This window comes from Suricata suricatta, chromosome X (genome assembly GCF_006229205.1).
Source record: "Suricata suricatta isolate VVHF042 chromosome X, meerkat_22Aug2017_6uvM2_HiC, whole genome shotgun sequence".
NCBI lineage: Eukaryota > Metazoa > Chordata > Mammalia > Carnivora > Herpestidae > Suricata > Suricata suricatta.
Genome location: NC_043717.1, coordinates 71,932,560 through 71,954,212, shown reverse-complemented (window position 1 = coordinate 71,954,212; position 21,653 = coordinate 71,932,560). Strand labels below are relative to the sequence as shown.

Genomic DNA, 21,653 nt, shown 5'->3' with positions numbered 1-21,653 from the left:
GCAATGAAAATGTTTTTAATACTTTTATCCAGGGAGCTAATAAAATTATATCTGCAAAAAAGAAAAAGAAACTTGCTTTTATCTATTGTTTCAGTGTATTACTTTATTATTTCCTCTAAACTGATAGTAAACTATTGAATTTCCCCTTTGGGTCATATTCTATAATGGCAAATATATCTGATCTATATCTACATTGATCTCTACATATATGTATCAATATACATATACATTATATTCTAGCCTGCCAATAAGAATAACAAGATTCAAAAGCCTTACTGAAGTCCTGAAACTTGATAAAGAGTATCTTCCCGAAACTTCTATCAAACAACACACTTAATAGTGGAACAATGGGAACATTTTTTTAGTAAAGTCAGGATCAAGTCAAGGATGTGTACTATTATCACTACTAGAGCCCTAGGTAATGGAATAAGACCATTGGAAAGAATTAAGAGATATAATTAATATAAAATATGAGGCAAAACTTTGTGAATAAAATTATCATTTATCTTGAAAATTAAGGAGAATCAGTAGTCAAACTACTAAAATTAATAGGAGTTCAACAAGGTGGTCAGATGCAAGATAAATATCAATAATGATCCAAGATCAATAGCAATAGCTTCTTTGGCTATCAGCAATAATTATGTTCATCAAAGTAGAAGGGCAAAGTTGAAAAAAAAAACCCCAAATGTTCGTTAATAGGGGAGTGGTTAAATAAACTATGTGTGTGTATTCACTAAGAAATATTATGCAGTAGTTAAAAGAATTAATTAGATCTAAATATAAACATATTGACATGGAAATAGCCCCAACTCCTACAACTGAGTAACAAAAGCAAGCTGCAGAATAACTCTGTTAATGTTAAAAATAAAACACAAATTGCCTATATTTTCTATACATTATATATATATGTGAAAATCAATAGAAAATGCCTGAAAGGTTACCTAGTGGATGAATAGCAATGGCTTATTGTCAGGAGAGGACTGAGATTGCGGGTGGAAGTCAAGGGGGACTTTAATCTCTAGTGGTTCGTTGGTTGGTTTGTTTGTTTAGAGATCGAGCAAGGGAGAGGGGCAGAGGGAGAGAGAAAGAATGCCAAGCAGGTTCCATGCTTGTATGGAGCCTGATGCAGGGCTTAGTCCCATGACCTTGGGATCACAACCTGAGCTGAAATCAAGTCAGACAACCAACTGAGCCACCCAGGCACCCATCTAGTGGTTTGTTTTTTTTTTGGTCTACTTTTTGAAGTTCATTTATTTATTTTGAGAGAGAGACAGAGAGAGAGAGAGAGAGCGAGCAAGCGAGCATGAGCAGGGGAGGGGCAGAGAGAAATGGAATCTCAAACAGGCTCTGCAATTCCAGCACGGACACACATGGGGCTTGAACTCACTAACCTTGAGATCATAACATGAGCCCAAATCAGGAGTCATATGCTTAAATGTCTGAGCCACCCAGGTGCCATGCTAGTGGGTTTTTTTTTCTTAAAGGAGAAAGTATTACTTCTACAGGTAAAAATGAAAACAGTTTTAAAATGCAATACTTTGCTGAATTAGCCTAATAAATGTCATTTAAATTTGCCTATCTTTTCTTATGTAAAAGGGAATTGCTTCCTAATTTTGTAAACTTGGACTCATTCAACAACTAGTGAAGAGCTATTCTCAGTACAATTGATACTATGGCAAGCATGACAGACATGGTTTCTGACTTCCTGAAACTTATAGTCAAGTGGGAGAGGCAAATAATAAACAAATAACAAAATAATTAATGTTAGAATACATTTAAACAGAAGTGGGCAGTGGGGTTTGATGGGAAATAATATGGTTGAGGGAGAGCTCCCAGAATAAGAGAATTTAGATCACTATTAGGCCATGAAACAAGCCTCAACAAATTCAAGATTGAAGTCATGCCATGCATCTTTTCTGATCACAAAACTATGAGACTAGAAGTCAACCACAGGAAAAAATCTGGGAAGACCACAAATACATGGGAGTTAAGTAACATGTTGCTAAATACTGAATGGGTCAACCAGGAAATCAAAAAAGAAATAAAAAAAGTACATGGAACAAAGGAGAATGAAAATACAATGGTCCAAAGCGTCTGGGATGCAGCAAAAGTCATTCTATGAAGGAAGCTTATAACTATACAGGTGTACTTCAAGAAGCAAGAAAAATGTCAAAAAAAAAAAAACTAACCTTGCATCCAAAGGAGCTAGAAAAAGAACAATAAACAAAACCTAAAACCAGCAGAAGGAAGGGAATAATAAAGGTAAGAGCAGAAATAAATGATATAGAAAGTAAAAAGAAATACAACAAATCAGTGAAACCAGGGGTTGGTTCTTTGAAAAAAATCAACAAAATTGATAAACCTCTAGCCAGACTTAGGACGGAAAAAAGAGAAAGGACTCAAATAAATAAAATTACAAATAAGAGAAGAGAGATAACAACCAACATGACAGAAATACAAACAATCAGAGAAGAATATTATGAAAAACTATGTGGGAACATACGAATTACCAAAACTGAAATAGGAAGAAATAGAAAATTTGAATAGAATGATAACCAGCAAAGAAATTGAGTCAGTAAAAACAAAAACAAAAACATAACAAAACAAAAAAACAGCAAAAAAACTCCCAGCAAACAAAAGTTCAGGATGAGATGGCGTCACAGGTAAATTCTACCAAATATTTAAAGAAAAATTAATACGTATTCTTCTTAAACTATTTCAAAAAAAAAAAAAGGAAAACTTCCAAATTCATTCTATAAGGCCAGCATTATCCTGATACTAAAACCAGATAAAGACACCACTAAAAGAAGAGAACTAAGGCCAATATCCCTGATGAATATAGATGCAAACATTTTCAACAAAATACTAGCAAACTGAATTCAACAATATATTAAAAAATTATTCACCACAATCAAGTGGGGTTTATTCCTGAGATACAAGGGTGGTTCAATGTTCGCAAATCAATTGATGTGATATATCACATCAAGAAGAGAAAGGATAAGAACCATATGATCATTTCAATAAACACAGAGAAAGCATTTGACAAAGTACAACATACATTCATGATAAAAACCCTTCTAAAAGTAGGTTTAGGGGAAACATACCTCAACATAATAAAAGCCAATTATGAAAAATCCACAGCTAACATCATCCTTAATGGGGGGAAAATCTGAGAGCTTTTCCCCTAAGGTAAGAAACAAGACAAAGACGTCCACTCTCACCACTTTTATTCAACATAGTACTGGGAGTCCTAGCCACAGCATCAGATAACAAAAAGAAATAAAAAGCATTCATATTGTTAAGGAAGAAGTGAAACACTTAGTATTTGCAGATGACATGAATATATATATATATGAATATATGTATACATACACACACACACACACACACACACACACACACACATACATATACAGAATACCTGAAAGGTTCCATCAAGAAATTGCTAGAACTGATATACAAATTCAGTACAGGATCAACATAGAGAAACCTGTTTCATTTTTAAACATAAATAATGAAACAGCAGAACCAATCCCATTTAGAATTGTACCCCAAATAATAAGATAACTAGGAATAAATCTAACCAAAGAGGTGAAAAATCTGTACTTTGAAAACTTTACAACACGAATGAAAGATTTGAAAACAAAGAAATGGAAAGACATTCCATGCTCATGGATTGGAAGAACAAATATTGTTAAAATGTCTGTACTACACAAAGCAATCTACAGATTTAATGCAATCCCCATCAGAATATCAACAGTAGGGGAGCCTGGGTGGCTCAGTCGGTTAAGCAGCCGACATTGGCTCAGGTCATGATCTCATGGTTCATAGGTTCGAGACCGGCATCAGGCTCTGTACTGACAGCTCAGAGCCTGGAGCCTGCTTCGGATTCTGTGTCTCCCTCTCTCTCAGACCCTTCCCCACTCATGCTCTGTTTCTCTCTGTCTCAATAATAAATAAAAACATAAAAAAAAGAATACAACAGCATTTTTCAAAGAACTAGAACAAACAATCCTAAAATTTGGATAGAAGCATAAATCATCCTCAAAAAGCCAAAGCAGCCTTGAAAAAGAAAAATAAAGCTGGAGACATCACAATTCTGGACTTAAAGTTATATTACAAAGCTGTAGTAATCAAAACAGTATGGTACTGGCACAAAAACAGACACATAGATCAATTGAACATAATAGAAAACCCAGAAATGAACCCACAACTATATGGTCAATTAATCTTTGACAAAGTGGGAAAGAACATCCAATGGGAAAAAGACAGTCTCTTCAACCTATTGTGTTGGGAAAACTGGACAGCAACATGCAAAAGAATGAAATTGGATTACTTTCTTACACCATACACAAAAATAAATTCAGAATGTATTAAAGATCAAATCATGAGACCTGAAACCATAGAAATCCTAGAAGAGAACATAGGCAGCAACTTCCTACCAGATAGGTCTCCTGAGGCAAGGGAAACAAAAGCAAAAGTAAACTATTGGAACTTCATGAAAATAAAAAGCTTCTCTGCACAGCAAAGGAAACAATGAACTAAAAGGCAACCTATGGAATGGGAGAAGTTATTTGCAAATAGCATATCCAATAAAGGGTCAGTATCCAGCATATATAAAGAACTTAAACAACTCAACACCCACAAACAAATAAATCTAATTAAAAATGGGCAGAGGACATGAACAGACATTTCTCCGAAGACATCCGGATGGCCAACACATGAATAGATGCTCATTATCACTCATCATCAGGAAAATGCCTATCAAAACTAGAATGAAATGCTACCTCACACATGTTAGAATGGTTAAAATCAACAGCACAAGAAACAATAAGTATTGGTGAGCATGTGGAGGAAAAGAAACCTCTTGCACTGTTGGTAGGAATGCAAACTGGTGCAGTCACTGCGGAAAACAGTATGAGGGTTCCTCAAAAAGTTAAATGTAGAACTACTTCAAGCTACAGCAATTGCACTACTGGATATTTCCCCAAAGAATACAAGAACACTAATTCAAAGGGATAGATGCATCGCTATGGTTATAGCAGCATTGTTTACAGTAACCAAAATATGGAAGCAGTCCAAATGTTTTTGGATAGATGAATGGGTAGAGAAGGTGTGGTGTGTATATATATATATATATATATATATATATATATATATATATATATATCCCACATATAATGGACTATTATTCAGCCATAAAGATAATGAAATCTTTCCATTTACAATGACATGAATGGAGCTAGACACTATAATGCCAAGCAAAAGAAGTCAAAGACAAATACCATATGATTTCACTCATATGTGAAATTTAAGAAACAAAAGAAGCCAAGAAAGAGAGAGAGAGAAACCAAGAAATAGACTTTTAACTATAGAGAACAGATTGTTACCAGAGGGGAGGAGATGGCAGATTGGTGAAATAGGTGATGGAGATTAAGGAATGTACTTGTGATGAGCATGGGGTGTTGCATGGAAGGGTTGAATGACATATTGTACACCTGAAACTAATATTACACTGTATGTTAACTAACTGGTATTTGAATAAAAACTTAAAAGAAATGCTTAGAGGTCAAATCAACAGGACTTTATAATGAGATGTGGGAATGAAGAGGAGGGAGGTTTCAAGTACTTAGAGGCTCAAGGGCAGGGAAGAATTTAGTGGAATGAAAGGACTGAAAGGAAGCCAGTGTGGCTAGAGTTGAGTAAGTGTTTGGTGGGTGGGGGGGCCAGGGGGGGAGGAGGAGAGCTTAGAGGAAATGAGGTCAGAGTGGTAGTCAGGAGCCAGGTGATTCATGGCTAGGTAAGGGCATGGGAAGAAGTTTGAGTGTCACGGGAACTGCTAAAAGATTGTAGATGAGATGTGACTTATCTTTTCTCAAAAGCCACTTTGGTTTTCAGTGTGGGGAGTAGACTTGGAAGGGGACAAGAGAAGCAAGATTAGTTAGGAAGTTATTGTGATGGTGTGAGGACGAAGTCTTGGAGATGGATACAACTAGACAGATTTGAGATTCCTTTGTCGTGGAGCTCATTAGTTTTCTTGAATTAATCTCTCCTTAATGTATATATCTGAGTCTAACCTTATTGAAATTTTAAACTATTTTCTCCCTTCATTTATATACTATGTTTTTATTTCCTCTTTTATTCCTGGGAGACATTTTCCAAGAACATTTAACATTTGAGTTTGCTGCTCTGATTAAACCCTTCCTTTCCCTGCACTCACTTGTTCTGGAATTGATGGGGTTTCAGGTTTCTGAGATGCTTCAAACCTCACCCTGTAATCCCTTTCATTCAACATAGTTGATAAAAATGATAAAATGTAGGAACCATTTTATCCCACCCAAATTATTGACTTTGCTGGAATAAACTTCAGTCAAATGTAAGCATTTAAGGCAATTTACCTCTTGACAGCATATCTGCTTAGAAAGTAAGCACTTAACATGTTCCAAATTTTAGACTTTAATAACATAACGGGCTTCTTGATTTTTCCTGTACATCTGGGACAGAACTGGATAGATGTCTCTCAAACATTTGGAAAAAGTTGTTAAGTTACACAATTACTTACGGATACCATAAGCAGATGCCAAGTCAAAACACAATGTGAATTTGGAAACCTTGAATTAAAGGTCTACCTCTAAGTATAGGCTATACCCTATTCCTCCTCAGTGGAAGCTCTTCTCAGACTGAAGCTGTCCCCTTCAGAAAAAAGAATCCTGCTAATAAGGAAACTATAAATATACTTGGCCCAGGAGGAAGGACATTCTGTATCCATATCATGAAACCATGAGAGGCAAGGAGTGCAGAAGCATCCTTTATGCTTGTTGGGAACCTTGAAGGCAGCCGAGAGGAGATGAGGAGGCATAGAAATATAAAATGGTGTTGGGGGGGGGAGATTGTATTTGCACAATAGTAAGGGCATGGGCATAGTGTATTGTCAGTGAGAAAGAGAAAGTGGACGTAACATCTGTGACCCAGCCTAGCACTATCAATTGGGCTTTGGCGTCTTCTTGTTGAACATAGTTTCATGTAACATCAACATTAGGGAAGATCACTCTGTGACTACGAAGGATCAAGACAAAAATAACACCACTCCATAATCATGTCTGAACATAGTCAAAATATTAACAGTGTCCAACCCACAAAAATGTGAATATCTCCCATCCTGGCTAACATGAGTGACTGTTGCTTCTTTACCAATTACTGCTATAACTTCAGGTTAGTCTTCCCTACTTAGAAATCAGATTTATTTAGAATCCAGTCACAGAATTACCCCTACTTTCTGATAGCATCTAGATTTGGAACAAAACCAGCTAGAGTAGTTAACTCATTCTGGTTTTCCCAGGAATTTCCTGGTTTAAGCACTGAGAGTCCCACATTCCAGGAAATCCTTCAGTCTCAGGCAAACTGGGATGGCTGGTAAGTGGCCAGCTTCCCTAAACCCTCTCCCAAATCACCCAAAGGAAGCACAAATCCTATAAGTCCTTTCTGCCACCCTCTTATGGACATTACCCATGGTTTCCCATGATGTGCATTCTCCCTTTGCTGCAGCAAATAATAAACCCAACCTTTTCAACTACAGCTCTGTTCCAGGTGGTCTTTGGTTGGAAGTCATTGACATCAGTGAGTGAAGAGGCACAGCATTGTGGAAAGGTTACTAAGGCCTAGCATGTAAAAATGGGACAGAAGGAATGGAGGTAGGTGGAACAGGCAAGAATGGGCAGGCTAGGGGGTGATTTTCTGAAAAAGTGTTTTTTAGGGATGATAAAAGATGAGGTGATGGAGGTGAAGCCATAAGCTTTTGTAGGAGGAAGAGGAGCTGTAGTGTGATTAAACAAAACAGGACACTAATGAAAAGACAGCAAATACTACAAAATTTTGGCTTATGTTATAAAATAATGACTCAATCTTTAATGGTCTAGAATCTGATCATAGAATTTTTGTATCCCCACTTGCTTCCCTGTTTGTCAACTGCATCATCTAATATTTCCTTCATAAAGGGAAATTTCTGGGAAGGAAGAACTCCAGTAACACAGTAGTTGACAGATCTTGTAACTGCAAAACAGTAAACGTACAATTTTAATTATTTGGGGTTGAGATCATTAAATGTTAAAGACCAATATTTATTAAATAAAACAAAGGTCCTACAACATATAGTAAATGGCAATAATTATAAACTATTACAACTATTATAATTATGCTATCTTTATCGATGATGTGCTTATTTTGAAACAGGGACAATGCAATAGTTTCAAATATGTTTTTGATCATGTATCCCTGATTACATTGGAAATATATATTGAATGATAAATGTAACTGCCTTGTTTTTAATAACTTTGCTCAGAGTCATACATTCAAATGATTGTAGGCATACCTTTTGGTGAGATTTACTATAATTGACCTTTGGTAAATCTTTTAAAATCAGTGGCTGGATACCTACCTACATTCCACTAGATGCTGGTGCCTACTGCATATTGCAAAGCAAGTTTTAAAAACAGGACTACTATTCAGTTTGGTACTGTTTATAGTTTTAAAACAACAGGGGGGTGAAAAGAATGTGATTTGCCATGTAAAAGGAAACCTAGAGTACTCAGAATCTAAGTTGAAACATAAGGGAAGTAGGTTCCTTAGAACAGGTTTAGCTTCTAATATTCATGAGAAGGCTACCTCTCTTTATTTCTACAGAAATAAAAGTCACTTGTGAAAATAATAGAAAGATGCAGGGAAGGCTTACGAAGTACTCTGAGCTTCAAAAGAAAAAAATTGGCAAGGAAGAAGTTGAACCATCACTCTTTGCAGACAACATGATACTCTAGATGCAAAACCCAAAAGACTCCACCGAAAAACTGCCAGAACTGATCCATGAATTCATCAAAGTCACAGGATATAAAATCAAGGTACAGATATCAGTCACATTTGTCTACACAAATAATGAAGCAGCAGAAAGAGAAATCATGAATCAATCCCATTTAGAATTGCATCAAAAACCATAAACCTAACCAAAGGGATAAAAGACCTATATGCTGAAAACGATAGAAAGCTTATGAAAGAAATTGAAGAAGACACAAAGAAATGGAAAAACATTCCATGCTCCTAGATAAGAAGAACAAATATTATTAAAATGTCGCTACTACCCAAAGCAGTCTATACATTCAATGCAATCCCTATCAAAATAACACTAGCATTCTTCACAAAGCTATAACAAACAATTCTAAAATTTATATGGCACCATAAAAGACCCTGAATATCCAAAGTAATGTTGAAAAAGAAAACCAAAGCTGGAGACATCACAATTCCAGGCTTTAGGCTGTATTACAATGTTGTAATCATCAAGACAGTATGGCACAAAAACAGACACATAGATCAATGGATCAGAACAGAGAATCCAGAAATGGACCACAAGCATATGGCCAACTAATCTTTGACAAAGCAGGAAAGAATATCCATTGGAAAAAAGATAGTCTCTTCAGCAAATGGAGTTGGGGAAAACTGGACAGTGACATGAGGAAAAATGAACCTGGACCACTTTCTTACACCATACACAAAACCAAACTCAAAACAGATGAAAGACCAAAATGTAAGAAAGGAAACCACCAAAATCCTAGAGGAGAAAATTGGCAACAGCCTCTTTGACCTGGGCTGCAGCAATTTTTTACTAGACATGTCTCCAGAGAAAGGGAAATAAAAGCAAAAATGAACTATTGGGATTTCATCAAGATAAAAAGCTTCTGCACAGCTAAGGAACAGTCAACAAAACAAAAAGTCAACTGAAAGAATGGGAAAAGATATTTGTAAATGATACATCAGATAAAGAGTTAGTATCCAAAACCTATAAAGAACTTATCAAACTCAACACCCAAAAAACAAATAAATCTAGTGAAGAAATGGGCAGAAGACATGAACAGATACTTTTTCAAAGACCTCCAGATGGCTAACAGACACATGAAAAGATGCTCAACATCACTCATCATCAGGGAAGTACCAATCAAAATCACAATGAGATACCACCTCTAACCTGTCAGAATGACTAAAATTAACAACTCAGGAAACAACAGACATTGGCAAGGATGAGGAGAAAAGGGAACACTTTTGGACTACTGGTGGGAATGCAAAGTGGTGCAGCCACTATGGAAGAGTAGGGAAGTTTCTCACAAAATTAAAAATAGAGCCACCCTACGATTCAGCAATTGCACTAGTAGGTTTTTATCCAAAGGCTATAAAATTGCTGATTTGAAGGGGCACATGGACCCCAATGTTTATAGCAGCACTATCAACAATAGCCAAATTATGGAAAGAGCCCAAATGTTCATTGACTGATGAATGGATACAGAAGATGTTGTATATATACAATGGAATACTATTCGTTGATCAAAAAGAATGAAATCTTGCCATTTGTAACAATGTGAATGAAACTAGAATATATTATGGTAAGTGAAATAAGTCGGTTAGAGAAATATATGATTTCACTCATATATGGAATTTAAGAAATACAACAGATGAACACAGAGGAACAGAAGGAAAAATAAGATAAAAACAGAGAGGAAGGCAAACCATAAAAGACTCCCAAATACAGAGAAGGAACAGGGTTGCTGGAGGGGTGTTGGGTGGGTGATGGATGAAATGGTTGATGGGCATTAAGGAGGGCACTTGTTGGGACGAGCACTGGGTTTGTATGTAAGTGATGAATCACTAAATTCTACTCCTGGAACCATTGTTACACTATATGTCAACTAACCCGAATTTAAATAAAATAAAAAACATCCTCCCCCACACACCAAAACCAACCAACCAAACAGAAAAGATTAAATAAAGGAAAATGGAACTGAAGATACTGAAAGAGATTCAGTGGAACCCAGAGGAAAGGAAAGAAGTCAAGAGAAGGAATGGGGAAGAGGAACAATTGAAGTTGGGAGGAGAAGACAGAATAGTAGAAAAATAAGGGAGACCAGAAATAAATGCACATTTTAAAAAAAGCATGAATGCCCGAGTTCTGGGAATGTCCAAAATATATTACAAAGTATCGAGGAGAGTTTTCTACATTTACCATAATTTTTTTACTGCTGAAATACCATGTTACCTGGATTTTTGATACCCAGAGAAAAAAGCAGCTTGTTTTTCCAGCATTAGAACTAACCTGCCATGCTGCAAATTTGATTTTTTATAATTCTAAAATATGTTTACTTGGCATTAATTTTCTCAGAGGCCAGATTGGGTGGTGATAACCAATTATTCTGATATTGTGTTCTTTCAGCTCTTACCCTGTTTGAAATTACTACCATTTTTTCTTCTTTAGCCATCTGGGGCTAAAATAACCCCTACCCATCCATGGTATAGAAAACTTGGGTCAGAAGTCTACTTCTTTATTAGTTTAAAAACCATTTATTTGGGAAGTGGCACTGTTTTACAAAACAAAAACAGTGATTCTTGGAAGTAAATTCCATTTAAAAGTTAATAAATTAGATGATTATACTTACTCAAGAAGTTCTAAGTAAATACTTCTAAGAGAAATTTTTACTTTTAATGTAACATGTGATCCTATTTCTACCATGCTTTTTGCAATGTGTAATTTTTTCTTAGAGAGTAGTTTTATATGTATTAGTCCCACAGATTCAAATCTCACATGCATGTAGCAGATAGTGGAATTCTCATTTCTGTAAACATTTTTCATACTTACAATATGCTATTGTTTACTCATAATAATGAATAATTTTTGTAGCTACCACATACTTGAATACATATAATCCTTTCTACCTGAGAAAATGGATCAAACTGAAAAGTGTAAATTAAAAATGAAATTAAAATATTTATGTTTCCTTTAATGTTTAGAGGTATGGTACATTTTCTTGAAAAGCAGTTATATAATAAACAGTGAGAAAACTAATACAGGTAAGAAAATCATGAAAGAAAATAGGGCTCACTTCATGAGTTGCTCTTGTCCTTGGAATAAATTAATTACAAATATTAATAGTAAAGAAATTCCAAATAGTGCTGGACAAAAGAAAATATTAAGTACAATTGTTTTACATCATTGCCAGATTCTAGAGTAGTTCTAGATGGAAATACCATTTTAAGATAAACAAAGACATAAATCCTTTTTGGGGCTCAGTCATTACTTACCGAAATTTGCCATCTGTATCGTCTGGTTGCCAGTCTCTGGAACATTGTAAATCACTACAGCATCTGCATTTCTTCTGCCCGCTGCTTGAATTTTTTCTGAAAATGTACAATTACCTCTTTCTATCAGAGCAATCCAGGGACTGTCAGTATTAGTAAACTCAGTGTTGTAGTCACAAGCTAGGTGGTTGTTGTTCTTCGGGATGCTCACCACCCCCATGGCATTAGCCACTGGCGAAGCTAATCCATAAACACCACATTCACACGTCTCTGTTGAAGTGTAGTTGCTGGTTTCATTGTAGTAAGTCACAGTCACATAAGCATTCATTGAAAAAGACGCTGTGATTCTAAATAAAAAGGTACAAATTATAAGCTGCCAAAAACAACTGGACTTATTCTCCTGGTTCATTGCTCTTTCATTTGAGCATAAAATTTAAGATGTATGCTGATATTTCCAGGTATCAGTCACCATTTGTCCACTCACGTCCCCGCTAAGCAGAAGTTTGAAATTTCAGTTGCAAGTTGGTAACTGATCTCACCTCTAGCAACATAAGCTCTGAATACATCAGCTCTATTTCACTTCAGTTATCTACATTCTCCCTTGCCTGCCCCTCCTCCAACTGTACACACGTAACCTTTAATGAGGACTACCTTAGCAATAAATAACACCAGAAACTTTATTCTACATTTCAACTTATCAGGATTGGATGACTGCCTGCACTGAGATTTTTTTTTCTTAATGTTCCAGGTAATGCACTTTCATAAACATGGAGTGGATTGGAATGAGGAACTGGACTCCTGGGAACCTCAGGTGACCAGGCTTGAAAGTCACCTCTCTCAGAATATCTAAAACTCAAAACTGGTTTTCTAAGCCCTGCTGAAATATGCTATCACCCAGTTCTGCCAGGAGTCGGTAAAGATCCATAAGTTTAACTGCTATGGTAGCAGTATAGAATTGATTTTATAGCCCTTTCCTCTCTTATTTCGTTGTGGAATTTTTCTTAACAGGCTCCCCAAGGAATATCTTCTGCCACCCTGCTTGTTCATTGAAAAGTAAACATTTCAGTGGCTAGGGACCCTTTCAAGTACAGTGCCTTGCCCATGGTAGGCACTCACATATTTGTTAATTGTTTGACAGCTGAGTTGCTGCATTCCATTAATTTTTATGTCCCATATGTTATACTGTAACAAAAGATCAGTCAAGGTTTAATTTTTAAAACTTAGTATTTTTAATTCTAGTTTTTTCAGATGTATAAACAGATTTATTAATGTCATCATTTCCTTTACTGTAAGCTCTGCTTTTAATCAGGAGGGCACTGATAAATATTGCTGAGCATCAGTTGGTTGGGGCAAGTAGCCGGGGTAGGGAGATTTGCAATATGTGCCAAGGGCTGGTGAAGAAGTAGATAAACAGGCAAGACAGAGATATCAGGAGTCTAGGCCAAGAGTCAGCAAACAAGACAAACAGGCATCAGGCTGTTAGAGAAGCAGAAGGACACTGGGTCAAAAGGAAGGCAGGCATGATGGTGGTCTAAAGTCCAAGGAAAGTAGAAAGATGACTAGAGGCAAGGGAAAAGAACAACACAAAATAGGAAAATAGGAGACACTGTTTTTTTTTAATTAATTCATTTTATTTTATTTTTATTTTTTTTAATGTTTTATTTATTTTTGATACAGAGAGAGACAGAGCATGAGAGGGGGAGGAGCAGAGAGAGAAGGAGACACAGAACTGGAAGCAGGCTCCAGGCTCTGAGCTAGCTGTCAGCACAGAGCCTGACGCGGGGTTCGAACCCACGAACGTGAGATCTGACCTGAGCCGAAGCCGGAGACTTAACCGACTGAGCCACCCAGGCGCCCCTATTTTATTTTTGAGAGAGACAGAGACAGGCAGCTTGAACTCACAAAACCGTGGGATGATGACCTGAGCCTAAACCAAGAGTCAGCTGCTTAACTGAGACAGCCAGGCATCCTGGAGACATTGTTGAATGAGATAATCAGTGCAGCTATTTCTTTTCCTACTTCTTGCCTGCCCTTAGGCATCTGAAACAATAGTGTTGGAGTGGTCCCTGTTGGTGGGAACCAAAAGTTAACACTAATCAGAGGAGGGGAGTTCAGGAAATCTGCAGTAGAACCTGATGAAAAAAAATCCCAACAGATGCACAATACAAATATAAACCTCTGTATCATATTACAGCTGTGGATTACTCATCTGCATATCTCCCCCCAATACCTATTATTATAAGCATCTTACACATAGTAATCAGTTAATAATTATTCATGAAATTGAACTGAAAAGTTTAAAGGTCTATGTGTATTAGCTTGTGGTCTACTTAAGAATAAACTCAAATAGTTCATTATTTTGCTATTAGTACTATGATCTTGATGGTCAAACATAATAAAACCTGTACTCACTGGACACCTGATTTCGGCTCAGGTCATCATCTCGTGGTTTGTGAGACTGAACCCCACATCAGGCTCTGTGCTGGCAGCACAGAGCCTGTTTGGGTTTCTCTCTCCCTCTCTCTGTGCATCAAAATCAATATGTAGACTTAAAAAATTTTTTTAAATATATGATTGCTCTGAAGGTTGAAGTGTGTGACTTTATATTGTAAAAGTACATATAAAATGCATGACTTTATATGGTAAACAGTATTATATCCCTTTATATAAGTGCATTTATGTTTCCTCGTATGACTTTCAGAGAGTTGTAACATACAATCTTAGATTGATGTAATTTTTCTGTTAACTCTTTTTAACATTTAAGTTTATTTTTGAGCGGAGGAGAGGAGCAAAGAGAGAGAGAGAGACAGAGGATCCCAAGCAGGCCCTGGGCAGATAGCAGAGAGCCCAACTGAGGGCTCCAATTCAGGAACCATGAGATCATGACCTGAGCCAAAGTCAGACACTTGACTAACTGAGCCGCCCAGGCTCCCCTCTGTTACCTCTTAAGGTAATTTGCTGCGGCATGAGTGCTCTAGTGCTTATTCAGTGATTTTAAAGTTTAGTTTATGGAACACCTACATTATACCCACTTGGTATTTTATTAAAAACCAAGGTCCCTGGGTCTACCTCCAGTCATCCTGAATCAGAATCTGAGGGAAATACCTAGGCATTCACATTTTAAATAAGCTCTCCAGGTAATTCTAAAGCAGTTTACAATTGAAGAACTTTAGATCATACTACCTGGACATGATGAAAATCATACGGAATCTAGTTGTAGTTTTGACAGATCCGCTGCTATCATTTTTTTTTCTTTTTTGAGTAGGCTTGAACCTGGGGCTTGAACTCATGACCCTGAGATCAAGACCTAAGCTGAGATCAAGAATCAGATGCTTAACCAACTAAGCCACCCAGGCACCCTGTTGCCATCATTTTATTTCAACCTCATTGTGCTTCAACTTCCAATCTATACTTGTATTATCTACATATTGTACATCTACTCATTGTACAATCTATAGACTGTACAATCTATATTTCTATGTTTATTTGTACTTTAGGTGGTACTCAACAATTTTGAAGTATATCACAAACCAAAGGTGTTGGCTCTGCAACAGCTAAGTATTATATCCTCAGGAAAACAAAACCCTCTCTGGGCCTTTTTGTTCATTGACACAATAAAGGAGGTTGGATTCAAATTTATTTACCCATAAGGTCTTTACTAGATCCGACATGTGAGAACTGTATGAAAGTGAAAATTGTTTAGAAACTATCAATTTTTAATTTTTCCTTTCTCTCAACACAATTCATGATGACACTGCATTGAGAGTAGCTGAGCCTTATAGCGCCTAAACTGCAGGTCAAAGTATTGGGTAAAACTTGAGCTCTAGTAAAACTGACCAGTGCTTTAAACAGTACTGTATAGGGGCGCCTGGGTGGCTCAGTTGGTTCAGCATCCAACTTTGGCTCAGGTCATGATCTCGTGGTTTGGGAGTTCGAGCCCCACATCGGGCTCTGCACTAACAGCATGGAGCCTGCTTTGGATTCTCTCTGTCCCTTTCTCTCTGCCCCTCCCCTGCTCATGCTCACCCTCTCAAAAATAAATAAACATTAAAAAATTTAAACAGTAGTGAATACCAGTGGTTTTAAAACTTGTGAGGTAATACCAATTGGAAGAGAAGTTTGAGAACAACTGCTATACATTACTGTTCAAACATTTAATATTAGTAGACCTTTTAAATTACTTGTATCTTAAGCACCTTAATAAATATTAAGTATCTTAGCAAAGGTATGTAATTAATATTAATAAAGGCATAGAGAGGGGAAGCATTCACGTCTTAGGTAAAGAACATTTCAAATTTCTCCACATGATTGAACAATGGTTATGGCAAACCCAACATTTTAGAGATGAGGAATCACGAAGCTGTCTCTCTAATAGAATACAGGCAACCCTTGATTACCCATTGCACACTTCAAAATCTGTACTGGGTGATTCTAACTTGGTGTATGTGACAAAGGAATAAAAATTAATTTTGATAGTAGCCCACATGAATAAAAGAAATAACTAAGATCTGATATTACAGAATCACTTGATATATCCAAAATCAAATATGCCTAGGAACATATGACAGCAAAGATACATGAAAGTAATCTACACTTTACTTGCTTACTGAGAAATTGCCTTTGTGATTTGGGGGAAAGGTGAGAAGAATTTTTTGTGTTAATTTTTTTTTCTTTCAGTGAGAATTTTTAAGGACTGGACCAATAGAATTGGGCAAGATGCCTGAATCTGATTTTAAGGTTATCTCTGAAATTTATATGGACTATATTTGCCTCTCTTGATCTCATTTTCATCCAGATGGTCTCCTTGCTTTCACTTCAGCCTCCTGCATTAGTAGTATACAGGTTGGACTGTTGGTCAGAGACCCAAAATAGTGGTGACATAAATGAGACAGCTTACTTTTCTCTAATGTAACAGCCCAACCAGGTAAGAAGTACACAGCTGGTATGGCCTTGCCACAGTATCAGGGGCCTAGCCTCCTACTAGCTGGCTGTGTTGACATCCCTAGAATGTTGCTCTTCCTCTGTGGGATCCAAGATGTCTCACAGCCATGCTCACATTTCAGCCAGCAGAAGGAGTGGGCGGCGGTGGTGGAGGAGGGGTGGAAAGAGAAAGAGAGCATTCCCTTACAACCTTTGAGGAAATGTTTCAGTAATTGTACAGATCACTGATACTCTTGAACTTAGTGAGGATTTAGTCACAAGGCCATATCTAGTGACAAAGGAAGCAGGAAGAAGTATTCTTTATTGTAGATAGCCATGCACCCAGCTTAAGATGGACAGATCTACTACTATAGAAGAGTAGTTATTAGGGTCCAACTAGTAGTCTCTGGAGATCTCTTTATATCCATTCTCCTTCCACGAGACAGTGATCATTCCAAAACATAAATTAAATTGTGGTGTATCCTGGCCACAAACCATTTAATGGCTTCTCAGTGCTCTGAAGATGCAAACTAAGATCCTTATTATGGCCTATAAGGCTGTGCATAGCCTACAAGAGCCTTTGTCTATTTGCTGGTCTAATCCTGCAAGCCACTTTCTGTACTCCAGCCATATGAGTTCTGACTCAAGTCCTCAAACACACATCCACTTCCTCAGGAAAAACTTTCCCAGTGCCCCCCCCCCACCCATTCTGGCTTCCTTTGTTAAAAACATCTAATATAAACCACCTAGCTTTCCTTCATAGCACTTACGTCATTTTTGGCATCATTTGAATGTCTTTCTCCTCCACAACATTGTAAGCTGTATGAGAAGAGCGGCCGTGCATTTTTGTTTGTGTTGTGCTGTATTCCTGGTGGGCATTCAAACACTTGCATGTTATGTTGCAATAGTTTGGCTTATTATTTGATGAACCCCAGGATTTGGAGAAGCCTACCTCATGGTGATCTGGTACATAACATTTTACTATTATTCAGACATTTAATTTTATGTACAAATGAGAGTTTAAAGAAATAAAACTTGGATTTATAAGTCTACCTACAGTTTAATTGCTTTTACAATTTTACATTAGATAATTTAATCTTTTTCTGTTTTAGTTCCTCCACATACAAAATAGATTATTAAGGGGCGCCTGGGTGGCTCAGTCGGTTAAGCCTCCGGCTTCGGCTCAGGTCAGATCTCACGTTCGTGGGTTCAAGCCGCGCGTCAGGCTCTGTGCTGACAGCTAGCTCAGAGCCTGGAGCCTGCTTCCGGTTCTGTATCTCCTTCTCTCTCTGCCCCTCCCCCTCTCATGCTCTGTCTCTCTCTGTATCAAAACTAAATAAAACATTAAAAAAAAAACCCCAAAAAACCAAAATAGATTATTAAAACCTTGTTAGGGGCAACTTCTATATCCTAAGCTACTAGGAGTCAGATGCAATAATCCCAGAATCACACCAGGGATATTCAATTCTTCAAAAAGTGTTGCTTTTCAATGAAGATATGCCTATCGTTTTTTAAAAAAAAGCTAACATAGAAGTGCATGGGTGTCTCAGTTGGTTAAGCATCTGACTTTGGCTCAGGTCATGATCCCACGGTTCATGCGTTTGAGCCTCGCATCAGGCTCTGTGCTGACAGCTCAGAGCCTGGAGCCTGCTTCAGATCCTGTGTCTCCCTCTCTCTGCCTCTCCCCCACCCATTCTCTCTCCCTCTCTCAAAAATGGATAAACATTAAAAAAATTAAAAAAAATAAAAACAGCTGAAATATTTTATATTTCTTTTTTTTCCTGTTTTTTATTTTTGAGAGACAGAGAGAGAGAGAGAGAGAGAGAGAGAGAGAGAGAGAGAGAGCGTGACCAGGGGAGGGTCAGAGAGAGAGACACACACACAGAATCTGAAGAATGCTCCAGGCTCTGAGCTAGCTGTTAGCACAGAGCCTGATGCGGGGCTCGAACCCACAAACCGTGAGATTATGCCCTGAGCCGAAGTCAGACACTTAACTGACTGAGCCACCCAGGTGCCCCTTATATTTCTTTTTGAAAAAAAAAATCACTGAAAGGCGAATGTTAGGAAGAACATTAGCAGAAAAAAAAACACCTGGGATTAAAATATTCCAATTGGTTTTTGTTACAATGAGCTGCTATAATTGACAGATGGTCTAATCATGTTAAAATGTTCTTCACAGAAAATCACATCTTCATGAAAGACATAAAAATATCACAAACACATTTTCAGTGTTCTAATAATTATATTAATAGACCTAAAGAATCATAGAATTGGATGGGACTGTTATTGTGCAAATATTACAGATAAGGTAACGAAGTCCAAGCAGCTTAACTGGCTTTCCTTAAAATTTCACAGGCATTTAGGGACAGACCTGTGGTTGGCTTTAAATCTGTTTTTTCAGAATCAACTTTTTATTTCTTATCATAAAGGTAAACAAAAACTTAGGGCTACAACATAAGAATGAAGATAATATAATGAGTGGTATGACCTGGAGCAAGAGATAAGTTTATATGCAGTGCTCTTATTTTGGACAATAGACACAAATATAATATGATTTGATTAGAAGATAATCTCAAAGAACTGAAATCTTCGGATAATACGCAAATCTTGTTTTGCTTATCACTTTTTAACGGTTTTTTCCCCCTAAAATTTCTTCACTAAAAGCAGTTGATTACTAAAATAATCCAGACCAAATAATACATATTTCACCTCCCATAAATTTACCTGCTAATTCTTGGGTAAAATAAAGGAGATGTAAAGGAAACCAGTGAAACAGCAACCAGTATGAACCATACAAATGAGTTTAAAGTTTGTTTATTTATTGTAAGAGAGAATGGAGAGAGAAAATTCCAAGCAGGCTCTGCACCACCAGCATAGAGCCCAGTGCCGGGCTTGATCCCACCACTGTGAAATCATGGCCTGAGTGTAAATCAAGAGCTGGACGCTTAACCAACTGAGCTACTCAGGCGCCCCACAAATGACTTTAGAATAACAGAATTCATTATAATCGACTGTCCATATTGGCAGAAGGTATATAGCTAAAAACATTGAATGTTATTAATGTCACCCTTTTTTGGTGATAAGGGTGACACTAATTTCTTAAAAATCCCTTTATTAATATGAATAAAATGAATGCAGGCTAATTCCATGAAGAAAAAAATGGCAGAGAGAAAATGTGCTCAGATTCTTTTTTTAACGTTATTTTTGAGAGAGAGAGAGAGAGAGAGACAGAGACAGAGAGAGCGAGAGCGAGAGAGTGAGCAAGCATGAGTTGGGGAAGGGCAGAGAGAGAGGGAGACACAGAATCTGAAGCAGGCTCCAGGCTCAGCTGTCAGCACACAGAACACGATGTGGGGCTCGAACTTGTGAACTGTGAGATATGACATGAGCCAAAGTCAGATGCTTAACTAACTGAGCCACCCAGGTTCCCCTCAGATTATTTCTTTAAAGCTTAGCAAAGGATTTCAATGTGTATATCTCATGGTCCATCTAAAGTTAGAGACTGTGGTCCTCCAGTAGATTATGTAATATTTCAGAATTTACTAATTGATTTATTAACATGAAGGCGACATCACAGCAATATATTTGTGTGTCTCTGGAATTAATGAACACATATTGTCACATGAAGGATAAGTATTTTTCTTGGGAAACTGTTACCATAGCTATCCAATGTTACAAACAACCAGAAATGTGGACACAGATGTTTAATTCCAAATATAGATAGAAACACTGCTAGAATATAAAATAAATTGCCAGGGAAGTTGTTTTTAAAGACCCAAATTTTAAAAAATAGTCGTATTTCTCATTCAATAGGAGAATGGAAATTATACCTGTTAAAGTGTGTAGCTTTGAAATCTCAGCCTGAGGTTTTTAGTCAATAGCTATGTAAGTAGTTATTTTTCCCTTCCCCAATGCTACATGTCAGTAAAACTGAATTGCCTTTTAAAGTTTATAATAGTTTTGGGCCCCTGAGTGGCTCAGTCAGTTAAGCATCTGATTTCAGCTCAAGTCATGATCCCAAGGTTTGTGAGTTCAAGCCCCGCATCGGGCTCACTGCTGTCAGTGCAGAGCTCACTGTGGATCCTCTGTCCCCTTTCTGCCCCTCCCCAGTTCATGCTCTCTCTCTCTTAAAAATAAATACTTAAAAAAAGTTTATAATAATTTAACACAAAAACCCAAATTCTATCTTATAAGTCTTCAAACCATATGGAAGAATCATATTGGCTCATTGAGCAAGTACATTTAGGTCTATTACAGGCCAAAAATACAGAGGAGAGACATCAAATACATTCAAAATGAGACAAGAGACCAAAAAAGTTATTGTGTTTTAACTTTAATAATACACTTGAAATTTAACACAAGGATTCACTATTTTAATTAACATTTAAACATAATTATAAAGAACAAAAGGCTGAACACATTTCATATTTATGAACAAAGTACAGCATCTGTCTTTAGATTTGTGAGCTGCACAAAAACATTTCAAGTATATAGCATATGAAGTCACTGAATCACAGGGCTAGAAGAAATCCTCACAAGGTAATTGCTGAACTATAATCAGATTGCTCTTGACACTGAATATTTTTTCTCATGTGATGGTCATTTTGGCTCATCTAACCAATAAC

The 21,653-nt window shown here is 37.0% G+C and overlaps 1 protein-coding gene across 1 annotated transcript in view; it reads right to left on the bottom strand.

The window, feature by feature from the left end:
- Window positions 1-12,517, bottom strand: part of RNF128 (ring finger protein 128) — a 98,978-nt gene extending 86,461 nt beyond the window's left edge. Inside the window, exon 1 of the mRNA XM_029930118.1 lies at window positions 12,112-12,517. Coding sequence (XP_029785978.1) covers window positions 12,112-12,517 — 406 coding nt within the window. The remainder of the gene's footprint in view (window positions 1-12,111) is intronic.
- Window positions 12,518-21,653: the final 9,136 nt, after the last annotated feature.